Genomic DNA, 24163 nt, shown 5'->3' with positions numbered 1-24163 from the left:
TTACAGCTGCTACATATGCAGGAAGACTGCAATTTTCATAACAAGAAAACCCTAAAACCTCCTTAAAAAAAATACCCTACAGTCAAGTACTGCACTTACGCTCCTTTTTCCCTCTCTTTTTAGAGGAAGCAGATGAGCGAGAAGATGCTGCAGACCGTGGTCCTGGTGAAAGCTGAGAAGCAAGCTCTACAGATCGAGGTTCATGGGGAGACTTCCTACTAGGAACTTCTTCCTGAATGCTTGAATTACTGCTGCCAGCAACACTAAAAAGGAGCACATTGACAGTGATTAACTACGGACTTCGAACTCCTGCATTACACTGTGCACAAGAAATGCACCACATTTTAAATTAGAGACAGATGGCTAAAACTGCACTAATTAGCCCATCTTGAAAAGCATTGATTTTTGGGATTAAAAACTATGACAGCTAAAACAGTAGGAAGTTTGACATGATATTGAACATATCGAAACATACTTCTGATAATATGAAACAGTAAAAGATGGGTAACAACCATCCTTTGCAATGCTAACTTTTAAAAACTGTTTGACTACAGACTTGAACAACATAAGAATGACTCCAGATATGACCGCATTTTAGATAATCTCTGGGAATACCGGTATCCTCAATAAATTGACAGAATTATAAGTGATTTTCCATAAAGGATTACAAAAGATTTGCAAATAAGGGGGTAATGCACCATACACTAAATAATACCAACAGAAGACCTATCAAGAAGTTTTCTTTTCAGAAAGAAAGCATTTTTTTGCAGCCAACATTTTCAGTGCCCTAAGTGCCTTTTACCTTCTTTAAAGTACCACCAGTATAAACACAGCACTTGCGGCCTTCCCTAAGGTGCCCAAAAGATGTAAATATGTCTCATTACAAAAAAGGGGTCTTAGCAAATTCAGGAAGCCATACGAACTCAGTAGTAATACAGAGAGCCTAGGATTTACAGTCTTCACATTTTAGTCTGAACAAAAGGTTTTAAATGTTCTTACAGACAATTTATGTATCCATTACTAAGCATTACTGAACCCTTACTGAAAGCAATTATAGGCTTTTTATAAAATTTTGAAGTACTGAAGCTATTTTAACTCTTTCAAATATCTTTTTTCTAAATTACAAGGACTAACCAACTGAGTAGTGTAGCAGCCACACAAGTTGGAGAACTAATTTTCACCTGACTCCAAAGGATAAGAACCTTGCTTAAAGGTACCTGCCAGACTAAAGAACAACAAAAATTAGATAGAGAACAGGAACATTTGACTCTAATCCTTATGTCTTAACCATGCTGGTTGCTATGTTAACTGCAAGGTCCTAAGGAAATACCTTATCACTTTGATTAGCACTGCAATACAGCGTAAGAGAAAAGATATCCAAATATTATGAAACACATTTTGCATTAACTATTTTCTATTGAATTCCTCATTCTGATTTTTACAAGACGTCTAACACACAGTTACCTGAGGTCACGTGCAATCTTTTTGTCTGTTAAAGTGCCGCTTCCCTGCGATGAGGCAAAATCATCTTCGTAAGAAACTACGCTCTCTGGAGGGCTCATGGCAGGGAGTAAAGGGCGCAGGAGGGCAGAACCTCCATTCGACCTTTCATCAAATGCTGAAGTATGGACAAAGAAGGGAAAAGACAAAAATTATATGAAAAGCAAATGTGCATCAAACAGGTAATAAAACTGCAGGAATTAAAATGCTTCCAGCCACAAGTTACGAAGACTTCCTTTCAAACACAAAAACGTCAAGAGAACAACAGTACAGCCATCTCATGGCAGTTTTAACACAACATAACGAGCACAGTTTTCCTCTTTTTGTAAATTATTGACTACTTCATTAACAGACTTCCAACTAAAACATTCTTGAAGCGCACAGGGCTTGAGAGTAGAGCCATCCGCAGAAAATCTAAATGCGATCATCTTTAAGGGAAATAAAATTAAGGAAAAAAAGAATCAAGAAAAATCACAAGGTAAAAATCAACCTCTCAAGAAACAATCCTCCTCAAAATGAGGAACTCACGGCAAGGGAAACATTACTCATAAAATGAAGAATACATTTGTACCAAAAATGAAGATCAAACAAAGGATCCTGCATGAGACACTTGTAAAGCATGCCCTAAGACACTAATACTTGAAATGGGCCCATTTAGGCAAGAGACTTTCCTTACTGATATACCAAAACCCTACCTTCTCAAAATCCAATATGGTTATCAGAGTTTTAATTGCTGCACTACTGCGAGACATTATCGAATAACTCATATGAGCAAAGATGCAAAAGGAAAGTCCACATCATTCATCCACTGAAGTTAATGTTTCTAATGATACAGTAAAGCTATATCATTCCTGTGTAGCAAGAACTCAGGATATATGCAAGCACTCATGTTTATGCCATAAAGTGCTGCATAAAACATGAATTTCATCTTTCTGCCTTAACTGAAACAGGAATGATGCATTACTACAGATGATCTGGAGTGCATATACAGTAGGAGGATGCACATTCCAATCCAGAGGGTCTGTTCTCTGTGGTGGAGAGAACCATTTCCAAATGCACGCTGGGCAACTTATATTTAGTATGCAATTTTGGATACAATAAATGTGAACTTTACATTCACAATTCCATAACTGGAATGGGTGTCCTTAATACATGAACCCAGTATATGAATTAGTTCTCGATCTAGAAATACAGAGCAATCTAATAGAAAAATAATCTTCTTCCAGCCCAAAAGTGTGTGGGTTTCTTCTTTTTTTCCTTAGACAAGGCGGCAAAAGAAGGCGGGGGACAATAATTTATCATGCAAAAGTAAAGTGCGAACGCCTTACACAGATTCATGTTTGAGACATCTAAAAGCACATTCCTTACCTGTGAAGTATAAAGTGTAAGGAGTAGTAAGACTGGGAAAATAGTAATTCACAAGAGCTTCGAGAAATTTTTCCATTTTACCTTTTCCATGAAGCTGGTAACTTTTCGCAAAGATGTTGATGACACTGTGGGGACTTCCCTTCGCCAGTTCTTCCCATGGCCCCTTGCTGTGTGCGCCACTTGTCTGAGTGAAAAGTGGCAAATACTTCTCAGCTTCTTTCTGAAACTCCTTTATGGGCTCAAAAGCATTTCTGTCCTGAATGCAAAAATCCTTCTCTTTTAATGTCTCCAGCATCTTCAGTGGCAACTGTTTGTGCTGGCCTCCTTCCTCTTCAGAGAGGTTTCCATCACTCAGAAGAGGCCCTTCACTGATGGAGTCGATGCTGGACTCGTGAGGAATTACAGCTTTGTTTGGAGCGTAAGCCTGGCTTTCACGCCCCGGGGAGTCAGCCTGCCTCTTAGATAAATGTCCTAGTATCCCCTCGTGCCTGTTAGCAGCAGGAGACCTCATTCCAAGACTGACTGCAGCACTATGAGGCCTGATTGTCTCCGGGAGCTTTTTAAATTCACTAAGGTTGCCTACCCCAGGAAGGCTGTCATCAAAAGCTGTATGAGACACACAGGTACCCAACATCTTCTGAATTCTGGCTGAAAATGCATCTTCATTTTCTTCTCTCACGGGAGGACTCACAGCCTTTGCCCACCGCCCATCATCCTGGTTTTCTTGCAAAAATTCATGCTCTGAGTTCCACATGGTACCATAATTGATACCAGCCCCTGCCAACTTTTTGGCTTCACTTTCAATCCTGCTAGAAAGGGAAGCAGCTGTAGCTTTCAGAGCTTCAATCCGATCTAATTTGCTTTTATATTGGTGAGCCGTAGGTTTTACTAAGAGATTTTGCTGTGCAGCTGGTGAATTCAGGTATGGCTGAGGCATCAGGGTCAGCGATCCCACGGGTGCAGCATGGCTCCTCCTGCCTGCCAACATCGCATCACACTCCTTTGACAAAAGATCCATCTGCTCCAGACTCCAGTGCTGGGAGCAAGGGCCTCCACTTGAGCCCATGAAAGCCTGCGGGTGAGAGAGCTGGACTCTTGGGCTCAACCTGTCCGGCTGTACCCATGGGGGCTCCATCAAATCGCTCCTGAAATGAAAAGTCAACATTTAAGTTGATGACTTATGCAAGTACTGTTATTTTAGATGAAAGTGTTGTTGCCACATATTTATTTTTCAGGAAGAAATACTTTCTGGTGGAGTCAGAGGGGCAGGGAAAGGGACAGTAAACAGTTACAGAATATTATTTAAAAAAAAAACAACAGAGCACCTTCCAAATTTGAAATGGCGTTTATGGTGTGTGTTTTAGAGTTGTAACAAGCTGAGTGTTTTCATCAGCAGCAGTTAGCCTTTTCCGAAAGTTTAGTGACTTCAAAACGGAGGAGGTATCTCCCCCCCAACCCCCTTGGAATTTCTTAGCCCCAGCCTTCCCCCTCCAGTTGAACCCAGCCCATGTTTCACTGGAGGTGTCACTTAGGGTAGGCATGAAGGACAGTTAGAGAAAAGGAAGACTGGAGATATAAGGATGTTTAAAGTTCTCCAAGACATCTTTTTTATTTCCAGATAGCTCCCACTTGCATGACAGGAGGTCTGTAGAGACGTTCCTCCTCTAGTATAATTTGCACCTATTTTGAATACTAGGCAACCTGGAAAGTCCCTCACAAAAAACTGCTGCTCTGCTTACCATGAGGGTCTCCAAATAACTTATGCAGCCCTCTTAAGTCTCATCATTCCCCTACTATTAGTACTTACATTTTTTCCTTACGATATTATGCTAGCAATATTTACTACCATGTGGTTTATCAGCCTGTTCTATACACAGTACTACATAGCATTCCTAGTGCTTCCTTGAACTTGTCCAAAAAAGAAAGAAGTCTCATTGAATCTGCAAAGTCAGTGTGGATTTGACCAAGTTAAGGTACAGATAATGAAGCAAGTAATAAAGAGGCAGACATTTATCATGTAATTAAAAATGAAGACACACTTGCACAACAGGGGTATTAAGGATATGTAAGAAACTTTATGATTTTTAGTTCCTTATATTTAAGTAGTTAGTTAGGCACTTTGACTTACAGTAAGAAAAACTTTGATAATACACTGAATGATTAAAAATGGTGAAAGCAGCATGAAAAGAAGTAAGGAAAGGCTAGTTCCAAGCAGAAGCAGAGGTTTTCAGTACTTTACAGACAGTAGCTAAAGGCCTTAATCCAGGACAATACATTAAATAGAAACATTGAACAAATCAAATACGAAAAATCAACAGACTTATTCATATGATCAGCTTCCCTTGCCTGATGGCAATGGCAGAGGAAATATAGTCTTCCAATATGAAATGGGCATCCCCTTGATGTCAGCAAAAGATTAACAGCAACCACCATTCACTTTATTTAGAGACTCACTAAACACCCATAGCTAAAATTTCCATATGCTTTCCTGCATCAGCTTCCTCTTTACTGTGAGGAAATGTTGTAATTGCCATAAAGACAATTCACTCTTGCTAGGACATGAACTTAAGAGCCTAGTCTATTTTTGCCTCTCAGACATGAAAACTAGAATATTTTCTCTCTCTCAAAAGGCCCACAATGGCTCACCTTAGTAGCGGCTGCTGCGGTTCTGAAAGCGACATGTCACTACTTGAAGATGCACTAGGAGGACGCTCTTGAGCCTTGTTTTCTTTGTCAGATTCTCCAGATGGTTGATAACCAGGTCTGGGCTAGAAATGAAGACAAACAGAAAAATGCATTTTCAAAAGCCTGTAGGAGTTTAGAAGCTCTTGTCTCATTAAAATTGAAAAGGCTTACATTTCTCAGTGTAGTATCACATCTTTCCCACCATGCAAAAAGACTTGAAAACACAAGATGCTTATGTTTTTGCCTCAGCAGAACGTACTGGGAAAAGAGCTTTGCTCACATACTGAACTAGTTCAACTGAACACATATTGATATTAGTCTTTTATCATATATCAATCTTCTTTGATATTCAGTTTCTGATTAGCAAACTTACTTAACTCACTGTTGATGAAATTTGTCCACTGACTGAAAGTGACTTCAGACCAAGCCGTTCAGTTTGACTGATGCTTACAATTTTCTTAAGAGCCAACCATTATAGCAGCTCTTAGCCAACATCCTGAACTCTGCTTCCATTTAGAACAGGAAGATGATTTTTCATTCACCTTTCTGGTAGGCCTTGCTGTGCTGAAAAGCAGTTACTAGCAAAGAGGTTCTGGATCAAAATCACTATGTTTTTAAGCAAAAGCTACATAGTTTTCTTTGTATCCTTTCTCTTAACTGATAACCAGACCAGGACAAGTCACGACCTTCCTAAACATAGACCTCCTCTATTCCTGCAAACAACTGCAACACATTAAGTTAGTGAATCAGCTATACCTGCGTTTCCTGTACTGTAGGCAGCTGAGGCGGCTCTTCTAAAAACGTACGTTCCAGCAATAGTTTAGAATAGGTTTCCTGTAACCGTTTGGCTGCTGAAGGCTCAGGAGGAGGCATGTTCTTGACTTTAGTAAAAGCCTCCTTCTGCTTTCTGTAGAGCTCTTGGAGCCTTTTGTTCTTCTGTTCTGTTGCCTCCTTTTGTGCTTTCTTTTCTTCATTCTGCTTCTTCTTCCTCTCTTCTTGCTGCCTGATGATGTACTGACGAACCTCATCTGTATCATAGTGACGTTTCTTAGAGATCACCTGAGGCTCCTCACTGGCAGCTATCTTGTCTGGTTTCCTTTTGGTTGGACTGTGGCTCCTGGCATTTTGCGTAGGCAAAACAGATTTCTGATTCTGCTTTTCCACATCTTTCTCTTGCTTCACACTCATGGAATCCAACTGCAAGTCATCAAGAATTCCACGTATCTCCACGGGCAGGAAGTCCTTATTTACAGGGGCATGATCTTCTTGGTTATCATCTGGAAGAGCAACTTCCAGTTTCTTCAGGTTATTCTCAGACCGTACTTTACTCCTTGACCTTTCAGAACTTCTTGAAAAGGCTTTACGGGTAACATCCAGTCTAGAATCTGAACCTGTCCTTCCAATACAGCCTGCTAAACAACAAGATGTCAAATATTTCAGGTAAAAATCAAATTTGGGAACTACATGCCACCACTGAAACAGCTACAAAAGTGAGGATGAGGGAGGAGTGCAGATCTCACTGTCAATGTGCTTTTGCTTCATTCAGTATCAGAATCTGAATATAGTAGCCTTTCCTTAGGCTGAGCTCACACCCTCTATACTCTTATCAGCCTCACCACCCCACAGGTATAAACAGCACAGCAGCTACCACTGTCCCTTACTTGCCCTGTCTGAGATTCTGGATAAATTCTGAAAAGGGCTGGTGGAGGAATCAATGAAGATTTATGATGCACGCGGGTGACATTATATAGCATCTGGAAGAATCACAATTCCTATAAAACAGGATGCCCAGCCATAGCTTATGTGTTATATGCAGCACATACTGGAAAATTTATCTGGCCTGTGGACCATTTCTAGCCATTCCTTTCCCCAGTAGCTTCAAGATGCAGAGACAGATTTTTTGGTTGCAACTAAAATGCGATCCATTTTTTTTGGTTGCAACCTATCTCCCACCTTTTCCAGAGCTCCTGACCAACTTTGCAGCATGTACTGCCCATCAAGTCACACGGGCAAGGCAGGCTTCCCAGGACACCAAGAAAAGTTCATAATCCACCCAGGAAGAGAGGTTAGGAATACCAACCATGGATGTGAGCAAAATTCCCCCCCCCTCGAATCCCAGGTTAAAAATAGGAGTTATTTTAATAAGAAACTGATTATGTTCTATCTCAGAAGTCTGCTTTACTCTGCGGACATGAAGTGTTATCTAATAACGTAAAATGAAAAAAGTCCAGTGATAAAAGTACAACTTACCAGACTTGGCAGCTCTCTCTCGTCCTGTTCTGTCACTAGATACAGCTCTTCTGTCCTGTTCTATTCTGGGAGCTGGACCCAGTATCTTTTTTACTAGCTTTTGTCCCTCCCGCCAGGAGGATGCACTTATTACATAGTTTCCACCTGCACAATAAGTAATAAATAAAAGTTAAGCACTAGATGGATTTTCCAATGTAAAAAAAAAAAGAAGTATTTCTTGCAACTGTTCATCATTTCTATACCATTTAGTTCTGTGTAAGTGGTACGGCTGCAGTTACACAAAACAGTCGTAACAGTGATGTACCATGAAGACAACAGTTGAATCACACAACTATCAGTGCTTCGTGCCTACACATAACACAATGTAAAAATCCAAAACATACTGTAGCACATTACAGCCCTACTGATTAAATTAATTAATTTAAACTGATTTTAAGAAGAGAAAAGGGTGATACAGGTCTAACACGTGTAAGCAAATGCTACTGGAGGGGAGAGGGGAAATATTTGTAGAGGACTGAGAAGAAGCTGTTCAGCTCCACCTAAATAAGAAAAATAAGAAATAAATTAAAGGATCTAAAATGCTGTAATAGTAAGAACAAAAATAAAAGTGGGAGATAAAAAAAGATTCAGCTTCATATTAAAAGAATATTAGCTGATATTCTAGAAAAAGAAAACACCCCAAAATTTTAGAGATTTTTACAGATAATTAATTGTTGAAACAGGTGTCTTGTGAGGAGGTTAAAAAATACCAAGCATCAATTGTTGTATGCCAATACTAACTCACTGTTCTCTAGCTGGAATTTCTGTACCATGATGGAAAATAGTTAAGATATAATCCTATTAATTAGTATTTAATTCAAGAACAGACTGCCTTGCAGGTGACAGAAACCAAATCAAAATATTATTGGTATTACTTTATCATCCATTTATAATTCAATGATAAAAACTGGGTAGGGTAGATATTGGTTAGATTAAATGCTAGGTTTATTCAATTCCTCTTTCATCCCACTAACTTCCACTATTATCAATCTTTTTTTGAAATAATGACCTTAAAGAGCTTTGGAGAAAAGAGTCATATAAAAAAAAAAGTATTAGCAATCTAATTCAGACCATTTAGCAGTATTTTATTGCTAGAAAAGTAGCCAACTTGAATATCCTGTTTGCAGTTGATAACTAACCATTCAGTTTGGAGTTTCTACCTCCAACAGCGCTGCCTAAATAAACCCAGACACCGCAGCATGAATGCAACACAGCCAGACAAAAGGGGACTGCACTCTGGGCCCTACAGGACTCAGAAGATCTGGTATCAAAGCAACTTCAAGCGAAATCCAGGACAGCAGACCAATGGTGTTTTGGTAACCCCAGTCCTCAATCCCCACCCTTTCTTTTCTTTTTGTTATTTTACAGCAAAAGGAGGAAACCTGTTCAGTCAGAAGTCTGTAGCCCACTATTCATTCATTTACTAACAGTACTCCTTGCTTGCACAGTAAATTTCCCAAGTATTTTATAAATCTGACACTTGAAACATGTCACTACAAGCCTCTCTGAAACAGAGGTATCAGCCAAAGGGGTTCTCCTGCTGAACTCACTGTTCTCAATTACTTCTGTGAGCATTTAAAAAGGCAGTGTCAAGTCTCATCTTCCATTTCAAGTCAGCTGTTTGAATTAAAACACGCTAACGGAGCGGAACATGAGCTGTACCTATTTATAGCCTTGGCTATGTTAAGCAGTTTCTTATTGCTATGACTGGAGGACGACAGACCATCACAATATGCCACTTAGATCTGGTTCTTGTCTTCTAGGGATTTCAGGCCATCATTCTCCTCACATTTAATCCGTTACAGAGAATAACCATTACCATTAAAACTTGCAGCAATCTCTGTGCTCCTCCCTCACTTGGAACTGTCACAAATACGTAAGTTAGTTTAGTATAGTTCCTTACGTATGAATTGATCAGCATAGGAAGGAGCAAATCCATACTTACCACTTACTTTTAAGTATTAGCATTCATTACCAGAATATATTCACATGCAGCTTCATGATTTACAGCATGCAGAAGCACATATCCACTCTCTAAAAACCCTGTGTAATAATCTTTTAAAGCACCTTTTTTTCTTCAACAACATGTTTACTGATTAGGGGTCACTGTATGTAAGGAGAAATATAAAACCTTAAGAGGGGCAAGAGATGCCTAACCTCACATGTATTTAAAGAAAAAAAAAAAATTACTCTGTTAGTATGATTGCAGTCATAACTATTTACTTTGTATGAAAATTAAAACCAAATCTGAAGCAGATGTGGAAGTCTTCCTAATTCTTTTGCTACACACAATATCAAAGATTAACATTACTGGAAAATTAAGCAGCACTGACAGAATGCCACATGTAGTTAATTTCATTTTCTACTGTAAGGCACTGCTCTACAGTAACCTGCTCTCACCATCATCTCTGAATACTTTACTTTTATTTAATAGACAGCGGAAATGTCAGACAACAGTGAAAATAACAAAAATAATCTTAATTGGTAAATATATATTATTATTTATATTATAAATAAATAAACAAACATTCCTTTATAAATATCAAGACTTGTAAGACTTGTCAGGGAACGTGTTTTTACATTCTTTCACTAACTGAAAAAGCCAAGAATGGGTCAAGCCAGAACTGAAGGTGCAGGACAGCAACAGCTTGACACAGGACATAGAAGAACAGCCAGAGAAGGGCCAGAAGAACATCCTGTTCTCTGCTTCCCTGTTGAGAAATCATACAAGGGAACAGCTTTCACTGCAGCCCCTCCTCACAGAGGAGGGCAACTCGGCAAGTCCTGCCAGCACTGATTTTAATATCATCTCCATCCCTCCTCTCAGCATTATTCAGTGAGCTGTAAGTCAGGCACTAACCAGCTTCAACACAAGCAAAACAGAAGCAGGATTCACAACAGGGCTACTGCTACTTTTTGTCTGCGTTGGCCTGAGACACACCCTAAGGGTACCACCTTCTCACCCCAAGAAACACAGAGTCTCCAGCAGTTTCCAGAAGGTGCACACAGCAAGTGGAAAGCAGAAAATTAAAATAATCCAAAAAAGCACACACAGCCAACCAAGCAACAACAAAAACATACACATCCCCAATGCAGCATACAGTCTACAAACACACTACAACAGCATTGTTGCACATCTGAGAAGACTTTGAAAGCAACATGCTTTAATTTTTCTTTATTTCTTGAGACAAAGCTCATCTCTGAAGGACATGTGACAGATGTGACAGTCTTCCCCCTACAGTAGAGTTAGTCACCTTGTTTGGACTCTGGACTTGACAACCGTGTCAGTTTTTGCACTTTCCGTACTGGTCTGGTTGCTTTTTTCTCTTTGTTTCTCTCATTAGGTTTTCCTTTCACTGTTGAATCCTCTAAAAACAAACAAAAGCTCTTAAGTGATACCCCACAGGAAAGAACATAGAAGAACAAGCTTGCTTCAACATTTACCTTGAGGAACCGGAATTCAGAGAAACAATAAAATTCGCTGACTCTCCCAGATTATATACTGAGATCAATTACTCCCAGTCCAGCACTTTAAAATCCTTATAGCATGAAAATTTTTAATCAAGTACTGTTTACCTATGCACTAGAACACAGCAAAGCCACAGCAATGTCGTAGTAGGTCTTTACAAATTTTCAATTTTAAGAGAAATGTTGACAGTTTGACAGGAACAGTTACTGGTTCTCTTCTACTATAAATGCTACATTTTACAGTATTAAAGTTCTGCAGGAACACGTAGTTCCTTCACTCCTGAAACACATGAGCTGCTGCTTCCACGTTAATATGCACGACAGCACATTCACTCGTTGCCTTCATGCCAGCATGCACTCTACTTTGTGAAAAACTTGTCGCAGAATTCACCCAGTGATGCAGAACTATTCCGTATCACCTAAGCCCCCATTTACAAAACAATTAGGTTTTAGAGATGCCAGGAACACTTACCAAAAATAGTGTCATATTTTACCATGTTTTCACATTCGGGTAAAGAACATAAAGAAAATCTGGGACCAATCACCACCCCACTGAGTGGGCTTCCCAGTTGCCTAAGGTACAAAGCAGGGACAAGCATTGCTCAGGAAGGACAGGCAAGCTGTGCATTCAGTCTCCACAGTCTATACTGGACGTTTTCATAGATTTGCTAAAGCACTGTAGTTTACATGCCTTGAAGATGCTCTTTGCTTAATCCCCAAAGTGAACTGCAAAGAAGGAACTCCCTGGCCACTATTACCACTGTTTTCTTGTTCCTCTTCTATAAAGAATGTCATCAGACAACCTAAAACAACCAGGATGCAACACCCTCCACAGGTAGATCTGAAGTTTCATTTAGATGCCAATACTAACCTTTACAGTCCCTAATTTCAGCTGAACCCACTCTCTGATGGATTCCTATAGGAAGCATCAGAGACAGAACAACAGGTCATATTAAAGGATGTGGGAATGGAATTTTTAGACTCTTTCTCCCCCTTGATATCCTTCCCTTACAAACTCTCCCGCCGTCTTTGAGGCTGACAACAAGCGCAGGGAAGACAGAATCAATGCATGGCGTACCAGAGGCCTCAGTGACTACATTTGCAGAAATCTAGCTTGCCTCCTCGCCTCTTTCAGTGACAAACAGTTCCTTCCTGATACCAGGAAACTGCAGGCTGCTTCCCACTCACTCTGTTCATATTACAGCAATTTTGTGCTAGTAAGGCCAATCCTGAACATCTTTAAGACAGAATTACCGGACGCTTGGGGTCCATACGATATCCTTTAGCCTAACTGCTAAACCAAGATAAAGACATTCTGTATGGTCTACGCTTACACGTAAAAAGTTTATTGCAGTAAAGAACAATTCTTCTGTAGATTGGAGATCTTATAGCTTATTTTAGCACTACAGAGCATGGAACAGTTTTGATACAAGTGACTGTACACACCCAAAACTCCACATGCTGTAACTTTAATACACAGTTAACACATGGATAGATAATCCAACAACCTAAAAATACATTTACAGTATATATTATGTGCAGCACCAGCATTTGATTACTTGGAATCAGCTATTTAATATAATCTTTTCATGTCAGAAAGGAGACACGTTCCATGACAGCTGTTCTACGCAGGGCATCAGGACAGGCATATGGCTAAACACACACACAGCTCCTTCCTTTTCTAGACAGAAGCCCACTGAATACAACCCAAATGCCTTTTTAATTGGACCTCTTCGCTGGACATACGAAGCTTCTCAAAAATTTGGATTTCTATAAAGAGCTCATGAATCATTCATATTGTGCTTGTCAAAACTAAAGAAAAAAAAAGATAGTGGAGATGAAGTCTTTAGAGATTTGGCATTAAATGCATAGACTGATGCTGAACAGAGTATTTGCAAAACAATTCTACTGAACTTTTTTGGAGTGATTCCAGAAAAACTCCTCAGTGCTTTGTCAAGCTGTACAAGTAAAAGAATCTAGTAATTTCCACACCAGCCACTATATCATAAACAAAGACACCTACAGGTTTAAAATCTCATAACATTCCCTCCAGTCTTACATATGTTTTGACCAACTAGAAAAGTTGTTTTTAATATGTAATAAGAAAACTCTTATGCTGCAGAAGTAGAGGTTCTCAGGGGATTTTATTTTCCCTTCCCGTCTTTCTTTTAATCTGATCTCTTCCTCCCTCCCCCAACTCAGTCAGTCAAAAGCAATTCAACCTTACAGCACTCCACTGTAACCAGTCTAGCAAATCAAAAAGCACACTTGGGCATCCTACCCTAGATCATCCAGAGATAAGAGCCACCAATGGTACTGCAGTTTTCCAGAGTGAAAAATTAATAAAGATTGGGTCTTGGAGCAGTAAATTTGAAAACAAAGCACATATTACAATTTTTGTCTTTTAACAGCATAACTGTCAAGTAAATATACAGCATTTTTTTATAATCTCTGCTTATATTTTTAAATATCAGAATAATCTTTTTTCCTGTGTTGCCATTTTGCAACAACAATATTTAGTGTTTTTCAAATGACCATTAAACAAAGAGGAATGAGTAGCCGTTTTCTGAGCTTTTAGCATTCAACATTCCCTCCTAGACCTCCCTGGGAAATAAACCCCCAAAGTAACATTCTGTTAATTTACCACTGCAAAGTTACACAGTCCCCCCTCCCATATCCTACCCAAGCCTTACAATACTGAAGGTAAAAGAGTTGTAGAGGAAATAAAATCCAGAGTATTTAAAAGGTTTCTTAAACCTTCTTCCAGTCTACCTATTCTCTCACTCCTCAGGGAATCCAGGGAAGACGTCTAAAAAAGTCCTTGTGTACAAACCTCTGGCAAATTTCTCCAAGAACTTCAGGAGTTGGGTTATTCTGATATAAAGCACTAAAGTTCTACAAGTTCAGAGATATTAAACCAACCTAATGCCATATAATCTCACCTCCACCACACATACCTGAAGGCATACCCTTTTTAGTGCTGGCTACCTACTGCATTTTAAATAAGTATTCACAGAGACTAACAATTCCCCCAGCAGCTTCAGGACTGACAATCTGTTAACAGTATATTGAACAAAATAGAATTCAGGCTTCAATATATGGTGCACAAATCATTTTAGAGGTGGTAAAGATAGCAAAAAAATAGCAAGACTGTTCCCACGAGATAATATAGGTTTCATCAAAATGAGAAAGTGGTTTGGTTTTGTCCTTCTAAACAGGAAATTGCATTCATTCACACAAACACGTATAAAGAAGTTACAAAATTAAACAAAAATTGTGCTAAGACTTCTTTAATTCCTGTTTCAAAAAAAGCCATCGTTTTATTCTTTTCAGTACTGATTTTCTGTTTAAAGTATTTTAATGAGAGAATGAGCAGAAGGATTTTTTTTTTTTCATTTTAGTGTTCGACAAGTTACTCCTCCTGTGAAGAGGAATACAATGTATTTAACACTCATTGCTTCAATTTTTTTTTTCCATGACTTTGTAGACTTGTACAAAATAAACTTCTCTGCCTCTTAGAGAAGGTTGTGCCCAATTCAGTTTGTGTCCCACCTGTTAACTGGAGTGCTATATCTCTATACAGCTCCCGACTAATGTGGAATTCTTCCTCATGCCAGATCTTTCCATTTGGAGTGCGAATCTTTGTTTCAGCAGGATTGAAACCTGAAAGTAAACAATATAAAATAACTGTGTAAAATGTAAATAAAGCTTTTTCAGGGTGGAAGGGATGGGAAACTGCCAAGTAAGAAAGGAACTACTTGAATTTCTAATGCTAAATTAGAAGAAAGCAACATACTAGTCTGCCACCTGCTCATGGTGGAAAAACAGCAGGCTGGATGAAGGAAAGATTATTAAAAATGTGGAAAAACACTTTCTCAATCAATACGGTGCTACTAACCTCTGGGACCATAAAAAAAAAAATCAAAACAATCCCAAACACTAATACAGAGAGCTTCTTTTTAATGGTAATTTGTAAGAAGAGACAGGAAGAATCTAAAAAGAATCCACAATTACGTAAATTAGCAGGAATTTCTTTTCTTTCTTGTCCATATCTGATCAAACCATGCTACCTACTCCTGTATTGCCCAAACCCAGCTATGAGTCATGTCCATGCTTTGACATGTTGCTCAATGAATTGAACTCTGCGCCTTCACCACATATAACCAACCGGGAGGGATTCTGCACCTCCGTACCTCTGTATGATGGAACAGCAAGTGCAGCTGCCACTTTCCTGACTTTGGGAGTCACCGCATTCTCCACGTTTGTGACCACGACAGGTTGCTCAGCATATCCCGAGTGCTGCCCTCTGCCACCTAGCTCTTCAGAATGCTCCCACTGCTTTCGAATCCGCTCCTTCAGCTTCTCCAACTTCGCATCATGCTGCCGCCGCTTCAAGATTTCCAGCCTATGCACACTAGAAGTACTCGTGGCAGAAGGGGAGGACACTTTCAGTTCACTGTCCTGGGATGTGTTACTCTGAGGAGTTTTAGTGCTACTCTCATCTCCTCTGGAGCCACCAGTTTTTTCCTCTTCCAATCTTGGAGGTGTTGCAACCTTAAGAAATGCCTCATTATTCTGCAAGGCATCAATTGCTGGTCGGTCATTCAAATACCTAACAACAGTCTCATCTGCAGCAGAAGAACATGGGCTTTCAAAATCTCTGCTGTGTAGATCCTGTTCCTCTCGGTCATGTATCATACGGCCTGTTATTTCAGTCTTCCCTTCTGCTTCGCTGAGATCCAAACCAGAGAGCAGTTGCTTGGCCTCAAGCTGGCTAGAACTGTGATAAGACAGAGAACTATATGCATCCCTGATGTAACAGAAAGAAAAAGAAAGTCACCATCAGCATCACAACTGTAGAACCAATCCAGCAATCACTACGTTCCTTAACTAAAAGAATGACTTCCTATACCTTGTCTCCACTTCAAAGGCAAGCTTTTTTAACGTTTGATCACCATACATTTAATAGTGCATGTCTGACGAAACTGAAAGAGGTTTATGTTCAAAATTTAATTTTTTACACCCTCTAGCTGAACAGGACTATATATAAAGTTGAGGAGCTAAAATTAGGGCACGTGGAAAAATCAGCAAGCAGTAATGGCACCCTTCACTTTAAAAAAAAAAAAGCTTTAAATAAAAAACAAATGTAAAACTTAAATGAGAAGCATCATTAACATATGTTCTCTAAAACAAAGCAACGCACACATGCACTGTTCCTGAAGAGCATATTCATTAGCTGAGAAAACAAATAAATTGCACCAAAAACCTCTTCCTGTATTTCAGCATTAAAAAAGCAAGCACTGGTCAAGAACTTCAGAGTGAACTGGCTATATCGCAACAAATGTAAAGCCTACCAAGAGCTCAGGAATTCAACAAACTAAGATCTCAGCATTTTCTTCACAGAAAAAACAGACTCCACATTTGAAGAGATTCATGGGACATATGTTGTTAGGACAAAAAGTATTTAATTTTTTTTTACCAGTGAGGTGTTGGAGATGTGAAAATCTGGCACCTAAGCTAGCTGGCTTGCTTCTTCAGCAAGCATGTTTACAGAATTCAGTTAAGCCAGGTCATAGCACTGTACTTGTGAAATCGTCTACCTCTCTTTCTCTAGTAGCACACTTCTGTCATACAGTGTAGCAATCATTGCCAATATAAAAGTTGAGTGGTTTAATTGCACAGAATTTCACCAAAAGTATATATATACATACACATACACATTCATTGTTCTATCCATTATTCTGTTTTTTGTTTTCCTCTGCATACTTTAAGCATAGGCTACAGGCTGTTCTTAGAGGAGTAATGTGTTAATGTAGCAGCTCTGACGTTAATCCCCAAATTAATCCTCCCCAATGCCACACAGTCTTCTTACTGTAAGAAAGCTATGCTGTTCAACTGCATATAATGGCATGAGTCTAGCTGCTCTCATTTTCTTTTTCCCTGAACTTTGTTAAATTTACTACATGTTTTTAAAACGAATAGCTGGTACAAGTAAGTTATTCCAGACAGCGTAGACAACAGAGCCGTTCAGTTAACAAAACTGACCCAAGATTACACAACAGATGCAAACCAATCCCTCATGCAATGAGGAAGAAGAATCTCAACAGATGACACAAGAAGTGGAAAAGAAGAACAAAACTTAGATGTTAGGATAAAAATTATTAATACAGATGTAGTGGAATTAAAAAAAAACAATACCACTGTCCCAGTTCTACTCTAATCAGTCAACAGCTATTTGACTTCACTGGGAGAAGATTTAGAAAAAAATGCAAAGTATGTGTCAGAATCCAATAAAAAACTATTACCAACCCAACCCTGCTATTCATCAGGGATAAGGCCTGTGCAAAGAACACACACTACTTATAAAACACAAGGAACAGAAGAAGGTATGGTAAAAGTCTTCCAGGCTCTGATATTACAGCAAGTTATAACTAGTTTATTTCTGCTGCACGTTTTCTTACTTTTTGAAAGCTTTTGAGGCATAGAACATAGAATAATAGAATTGTTTGGGTTGGAAGGGACCTTTACAGGCCATCTAGTCCAACTCCCCTGCAGTGAGCAGGGACATCTTCAACTCCATCAGGTTGCTCAGAGCCCCGTCCAACCTGACCTGGGATGTTCCCAGGGATGGGGCATCTGCCACCTCTCTGGGCAACCTGGGCCGGGGTTTCACCACCCTCATTGTGAAAAATATCTTCTTTAGATCTAGTCTAAATCTGACATCTTTCCATTTGAAACCATTAGCCCTTCTCCTACCACTATAGGCCCTGCTAAAAAGTCTGTCCCCATCTTTTTTCTAAGCCCCCTTTAAGTACTGGAGGGCTGCAATAAGGTCTCCCCAGAGTCTTCTCTTCTCCAGGCTGAACCCCTCCCAGCTCTCCCAGCCTGTCCTCCCAGCAGAGCTGTTCCAGCCCTCAGAGCATTGCTGGGGCCTCCTCTGGACCCGCTCCAACAGGTCCATGTCTCTCCTGTGCTGAGGGCTCCAGAGCTGGACGCAGCACTGCAGGTAGGGTCTCACCAGAGCAGAGTAGAGGGGCAGAATCCCCTTCCTTGACCTGCTGGCCACTCTGCTTTTACTTATATTCACTACAATACTTAACATAGGCTAGGAAAAATAGGCATTCCATATTTTCCTTCATTCCTCACACAGCCACCATGTTCTCTGGTCTACAATATTCTGTGCCACATTTTCTCATTGATACAGCTGTTCTTATTTGGGTTTCTCACACACACAAAAACTGAACACATCTTTAGTACTAGATCCTCTTCTCTACACTGTCTTATGGTAATACATTTGGGAACACGTCCTGAAGAACTAATGAAACAAAGTTGGAAAAGCATGAAGAAGTACTGGTTTTGGTCCTTATTACTGAAACTTAATACATGTCAAACCTATCAGGCCACTGAGGCCACAGACACATCAACCCGATGATCTGGCCCCATTCCAACACATTTGACTTTAAACTCATATTCACCATACAAAAAATAAATTTGTAACATTTTTTGAAAAAGGAAGACACTTTTGTCCAACACCACATGCTGCTCATGTGGGTGGGTGAGGGGAGGAAGCAAATCAATTTTTGAGTTGTTGTCAAAAACATAATTATTAGCTTAATTCTGATCTTAGCCTATTTTTCTTTAATAGTCAACTGTCCCAGCACTAACCTGTATGAAGCCAATGGTTCACGGAATTCCACGCGATTGCTTTTTTTCACGTTGCTTTCAAGAGTGGTTGCTCGAAGAGGGCTGCGTGAAGACTTCTCCTTGCTTGACTTATTTTGGCTGGAGGACCGGGAAGCTGAAGCACAAACCAAAGAATCCTCTATGCACCTATCTCTCCAGAAAGAGAAAGCTCTTGGGGCTGAACAATTAAGAACATAGTTTTTCTTGGGTTCAAGCAGCACTCCAAAATAGCATTTAAAGTACTCCCTCTCTTTTTCAACAAGCTGATTTCAACAACTAGGAGCAAGGTGATAAAGGCTTGAAACAACGATCATATTTGAAGGGAGATAATAATGCTTAAACATTAATTATAAGCAATTAAATCTATGAAAGTTGACTGTGTTGCCACTAGAGGTCGATCTGTCTGCTCTTCTCCAGTGCCACACTACCAGAATGCTCTAAATAGTTAGCATTTAAAACAAGGGCTTATTTCTTATAAGCATTTGCTTTCCTTGTGTGAAATAAAGGAAGCATCAGATTTAGCATTCTATCAGGGTGTAAGAGTTGACAAACATTAAAGAAATATAAACAGCTAGTCCAGTGTAAACATAGGCATAAACAATTGTGATCCACACACCCCCTCCCTCCAAAACAGGGTATCAGAATGGGATAAGCACTGCTCACCCACAGCGTGGGGAAAGTCCTGTCACTCCCTCTAGCCAGGTGACTACAATAGCACACTTCCTTTCCTAAGCTAAGGGAAGAAAACTTTAGTTTCTCCTAGACAATTAGTGTTTCATGAATAAAGATCATTAGCAGAAGACAACTTGGGGGCAGAGAGGAGAAATCAAATTTTCCCAGAATGCAGTGGCTTTACCCTGCCTTACACGTGATGTCCTCAATAATACATACCCTTTCTACTTATTTTCCTGCTAGCACTAGCAGAGGGCTTCTTGGCATCCATGACAGAATCGAATACGGCCGTGCTGGTGGGACCTATTTCCAACTTGTTCTCTATGTGACGTAGCTAGAATTTTAAGATAATGCACATCAGAATGTTGTTTTCAATTTTTAAGCTACAGGTTTTTTCCCCTAACCTGACAATTTTTTTCTCATTTTCATAAAGAAAAAAAACTACAGGCAAAAGCAACTTCACAAGACTCATGTTGCAAAACTGTATAGCCTTATGGCCAGAAACTACATAAGATTGTTAAGATTTGTTCAAAAAGATTATCTAAATTAGGTTTTGTTGCATAGTTTTGTTTCTCTAAGTAGCCTGTTGTGAAGAAATTAATAATAACATGCCATTCAGAGTCTTAATGCTTGGCCTGAATGAAATATTAATTCCACTTGGAATAAATTCTATAATACTCTTTTCAAAACGGAGCATGATACAAGAGTCCATATGTAAAACCCCACACTAATGCTCAGCTATTAAAAAAAAGAGAGGCTATGGGCAAGAGCTGAATTCCCCAAAAACCCAATCTGTTTGGCTTCACTGAAGCCAGGTTTTAGAAACTAGTGTGGTAACTTAAGCACCTAAGTTCCCACAGAAAAACAGCAATTGTCATGCTCAAAGATGGAAAATTATGAAATACACTGGTGTTGTCCCAGTTTCTGACTGGTTTGGGTAAGCAGGGGAGAGCTATTTTTTTAAGTTTTCAGAAAAAATGAGAAGTTGCCACTTTCTTAAATAGAAAGGTAATAGCTACACTCAAGAATTTGCAGATATTACTATACTAAAGACTAAGATTGCTGTGGCAAAAATTTCTTTTACTGTGTCTCAAACTTTTTCTGAGATACAGCAATGTTCAGTATGCATGTACTCCAACCGCTCACCCTATTTTCAACTTGCTTAACAGACAATCACTGATCAAAATAATACTTTGCTTAAAGCTTTTGTAGCCATTAACTCCTTTGAAAAGGGGTAAGGGGAAAAAAAAAAACCCAAACACAAACAGAAAAAAAAAGAATCAGTACTTACAGCAGCCTTAGTCTGAGAAAAAGTAGCCCATGCTGCAGTTAGATCTTACAGGGCAGAAACAAAGAAATAAGTTTCTCATTAGTACATGGAAAACAATGAAATAAATTGTTGCTTCCAAACAATTTTCGTGGACTCACTAATCAAATTCTTGTAATGACTCAATTCCAGCCTGTAAATCTCCTCTATGAGAGGCTATTATCAGTCAAGACTCATCTTAACAGAGCAATAAGCTATGTAATGCAAAATTTACTGAGTTCACTAAGTTAGGCTGAATGCATTATTACACTTGAAATCAAATCTACCACATACTACAGAAGATGTTTTGAGATAAAATAAAGATTGTTATTTACCCCAACACAAATATCTTGCATTTCTCCATTACATTATAGTTTAACTACTTTTTTTTTTTCTTCTATCTTCTTCTTCAGTAAACTAAGCATGAATACATAGTCACTGAAAGACTCCAAACTTTGAACATGTAAACTTTGAATAGTAATCTTTTTGGACACCCTACAAACAAAATAGAAGCAATGTTTGCGAAGAATAAGCAGGAGGCAATAATCAACTTCAGCATTTTGATCTAAACAGATAGCACAGGCTCTATGCACAGTCCAGTTCAGTAGGAATCAGTAGTATTTTCCTCTAAAAATATTTACTTCCTCAGTTCCCCTCTTCTTTTGGTTTTTAATGGTTTTCTTCTAATCTAATAGCTTATACAACACAACATTCAAAACATTAATGTGCATCAGACCATGGAGAGCAGTAGTATTAAAGTGTTAAAAAAAGAAAAATAATTTTAAAAGATCCTTTCCTTACAGTAAAAAAGCTGCCAATTTCATTTCAGGTAAGATGCAACAACACAAAGCAAGAGCGTTATGGAAGTAACACAGAAACAACTTCGTTTTGACTTGAGAGATGATGCTTCATGTCTACAGTACACCTCAGTTTCACAAGGTAAGTAATTTTAAAAGAAACTGAACATATTGCAGGAAACAATCAGCAATAATGTCCTCTTACAGATAAAATAATAAACTGTCTCTACTTTTAGAATAACTTATGAAGTTCAGTTTTGTCATAGTGGAGATCGTAAGACCTATCTTGAACTACAGACTCAACATGCGACTGAGCTGCTCTATGGACTACAGCTTTCTTCCTCTCAAGGCTGTACTGCAATTTTTAAATTTTTTTTTTTCTCCTTTCCTTTCCTAAATTACAGAGTAATCAAGACAGTAAAAAGCTAACAGAATTTCTCCATCTCAGGGAGACAAAAGTGCTGCAAGTCACCTTAGTGGCGAGGTACTGCTGCTATTCAAGTGTCTTTAGCTCTTCATGACTTTGGAACTGAGTAAGAGTCAGGAGCAACTGCCTCTCAGGCACTTCTTCACTTCTTTCAAGAGCTTGCAGTTCCCAGCTTCTGTTCCTGCACTGCTCCTCCTCTACAGCACTCAAAAAAAAATATTTCACTGTGCCATCTTGGCAACCGTATCGTAGGCTGGCAATTCCTAATGCAGATCAGCAAATAGTCTACAGATCAGAGTATGAAACGGCTATCTCTGCAAAAAGGAAGCCATATAACACATGGTCTTAGATTCCAAATTGAGGCAGGAGAATGCTTTTTATAAAAACCTCCCCAAAGTTTCAAACAACTCATGATAAGACACCTTCCAAAACAAAGCAATAAAATATAGAAAAACCATACCTCTGGTAGAATCCTTGCTTTGGTTATGCCTCGGAGTTTGTAAAGGCACCTCATTTGACTTGTTGCTCCACATCATGTCAATTTATCTAAAAAAAAAAAAAGTAACGTAAGAATCAGAGTGCAATAAACTAAGAACAAATGTATCTTATGCTAAAGAGAACATAACCTTGATCACTATGATGAATGTTCACCTCACATGATGATTTCAAACTTGCATCATGAACAAGATCAGAAAATCAGCACCAAATCACAAATGTGTTTACAGCTTGCAGTTTTTCAGAAACCACCTAATGCAGTGGATAAAGAGAGTTTTGCTTTTGTTCTTATTTGTTACAAAGAAGAGTGAACTTGATAAAAGGAAGCCCAGAGATCATGCAATTTAGATCACAGCCATAAGTATTGCAGCAAGTCTGAAGATGACCACACTAAAATACTGCAAATGAAGGGGTAACAGAGGCAGCACCACATGGCTTGAACCTATAAAGGTTCGGCAAAAATAGCCGATTCCGCCAATGACAGATGAATGTGTTGCCTATCTCTGTTAAAGGACAAGGCAGAACAGAACGGCACAGCAGGACACTACAGTCAGGAAAAAAAAAAAAATGACAAGACAGGAGCTGCCATTGTTTTCCTGTCAGCTTCAAAGGCAAGACTCACAGTGAATCTAAAAAAGTGTGAACTCCGAGTAACAAACCAGGCAGCCACTATCACCAAAGGATTTTTTAATAAAAAGAAAAAAAAGCAAGCTACTCAATCAGGAAAGATAATTTTTAAAAGAAAAGGCAGGTAATTTACACAAAGAGTTATTTCTCATTACTTTTATTGCAAAAGATGGGCTGCCACAGGTAAATCTGTAACGGACTTTAAAGAACTAACATGTAAGAAAGAAAGAAAGTTTAAGAGATCTAAGAGGAGATCATAGAGCAAACAGGAGCTCTGATAAGTCAGTACTGCCGCTACATCCTCACCAAGGACCTCCTATCTCATGGCACTGAACTGGCTTCACAACAGACTGAGGACATTTCTGTTACGGAAAGAAAATATTATGTGACCACAGAATTCACATAGGAAGTTCTGGACCTCTAAAAGAGTCATAAAGGCACATTTTCCTGTCTCTTCTCTCCTGCACTCCCAGATATCATTTTTATTATTTTCTTAATTTCTGAAAATCTCTTTTGTTTTCACTTCCCTACATAGCGTGCCACCTAAAAGGGCATTCAAATATAAAGGTCATTCTTCTGATAAAAGGTTACTGAACATACCACAAAATTAACACTGTGTACTACTTACTGGAACAGATCATTCCTTTATGTTTTGTGACAAGGATTTTTATCATACATGGTTTTAAGGCTACTCACAGAGATCTGCTGTACAGAACTCCTGTAGATGAGGACCTAAGTGTAAACTACCAAGAATATATACTCCAAATTCCTGGGAGAAACTGGGACACACATACCCCCTACACGCTTCCACAAACGCTGTTCCTGTGGGAAGACACTGAAAAGGAC

At 39.1% G+C, this 24163-nt stretch overlaps 1 protein-coding gene across 1 annotated transcript in view; it reads right to left on the bottom strand.

Annotated features, from left to right (window-relative positions):
• Positions 1-23914, bottom strand: part of CEP350 (centrosomal protein 350) — a gene marked incomplete at its 3' end in the record, with an annotated part of 63796 nt that extends 39882 nt beyond the window's left edge. Inside the window, exons 1-13 of the mRNA XM_082003178.1 lie at positions 22656-23914; positions 20957-21000; positions 19885-19999; positions 18976-19108; positions 15504-16120; positions 14863-14973; positions 11097-11210; positions 7804-7947; positions 6310-6962; positions 5515-5636; positions 2950-4013; positions 1465-1618; positions 100-263 (exon numbers count right to left, since the gene is read on the bottom strand). Coding sequence (XP_081859304.1) covers positions 100-263; positions 1465-1618; positions 2950-4013; positions 5515-5636; positions 6310-6962; positions 7804-7947; positions 11097-11210; positions 14863-14973; positions 15504-16120; positions 18976-19108; positions 19885-19999; positions 20957-21000; positions 22656-22731 — 3511 coding nt within the window. The 5' untranslated portion in view covers positions 22732-23914. The remainder of the gene's footprint in view (positions 1-99; positions 264-1464; positions 1619-2949; positions 4014-5514; positions 5637-6309; positions 6963-7803; positions 7948-11096; positions 11211-14862; positions 14974-15503; positions 16121-18975; positions 19109-19884; positions 20000-20956; positions 21001-22655) is intronic.
• Positions 23915-24163: the final 249 nt, after the last annotated feature.

This window comes from Phaethon aethereus, assembly GCF_964289735.1.
Source record: "Phaethon aethereus genome assembly, chromosome: 8".
Classification (NCBI taxonomy): Eukaryota; Metazoa; Chordata; class Aves; order Phaethontiformes; family Phaethontidae; genus Phaethon; species Phaethon aethereus.
Note: the sequence above shows the minus strand (reverse complement) of the source record. Positions and strands in the feature narration are given on the sequence as shown.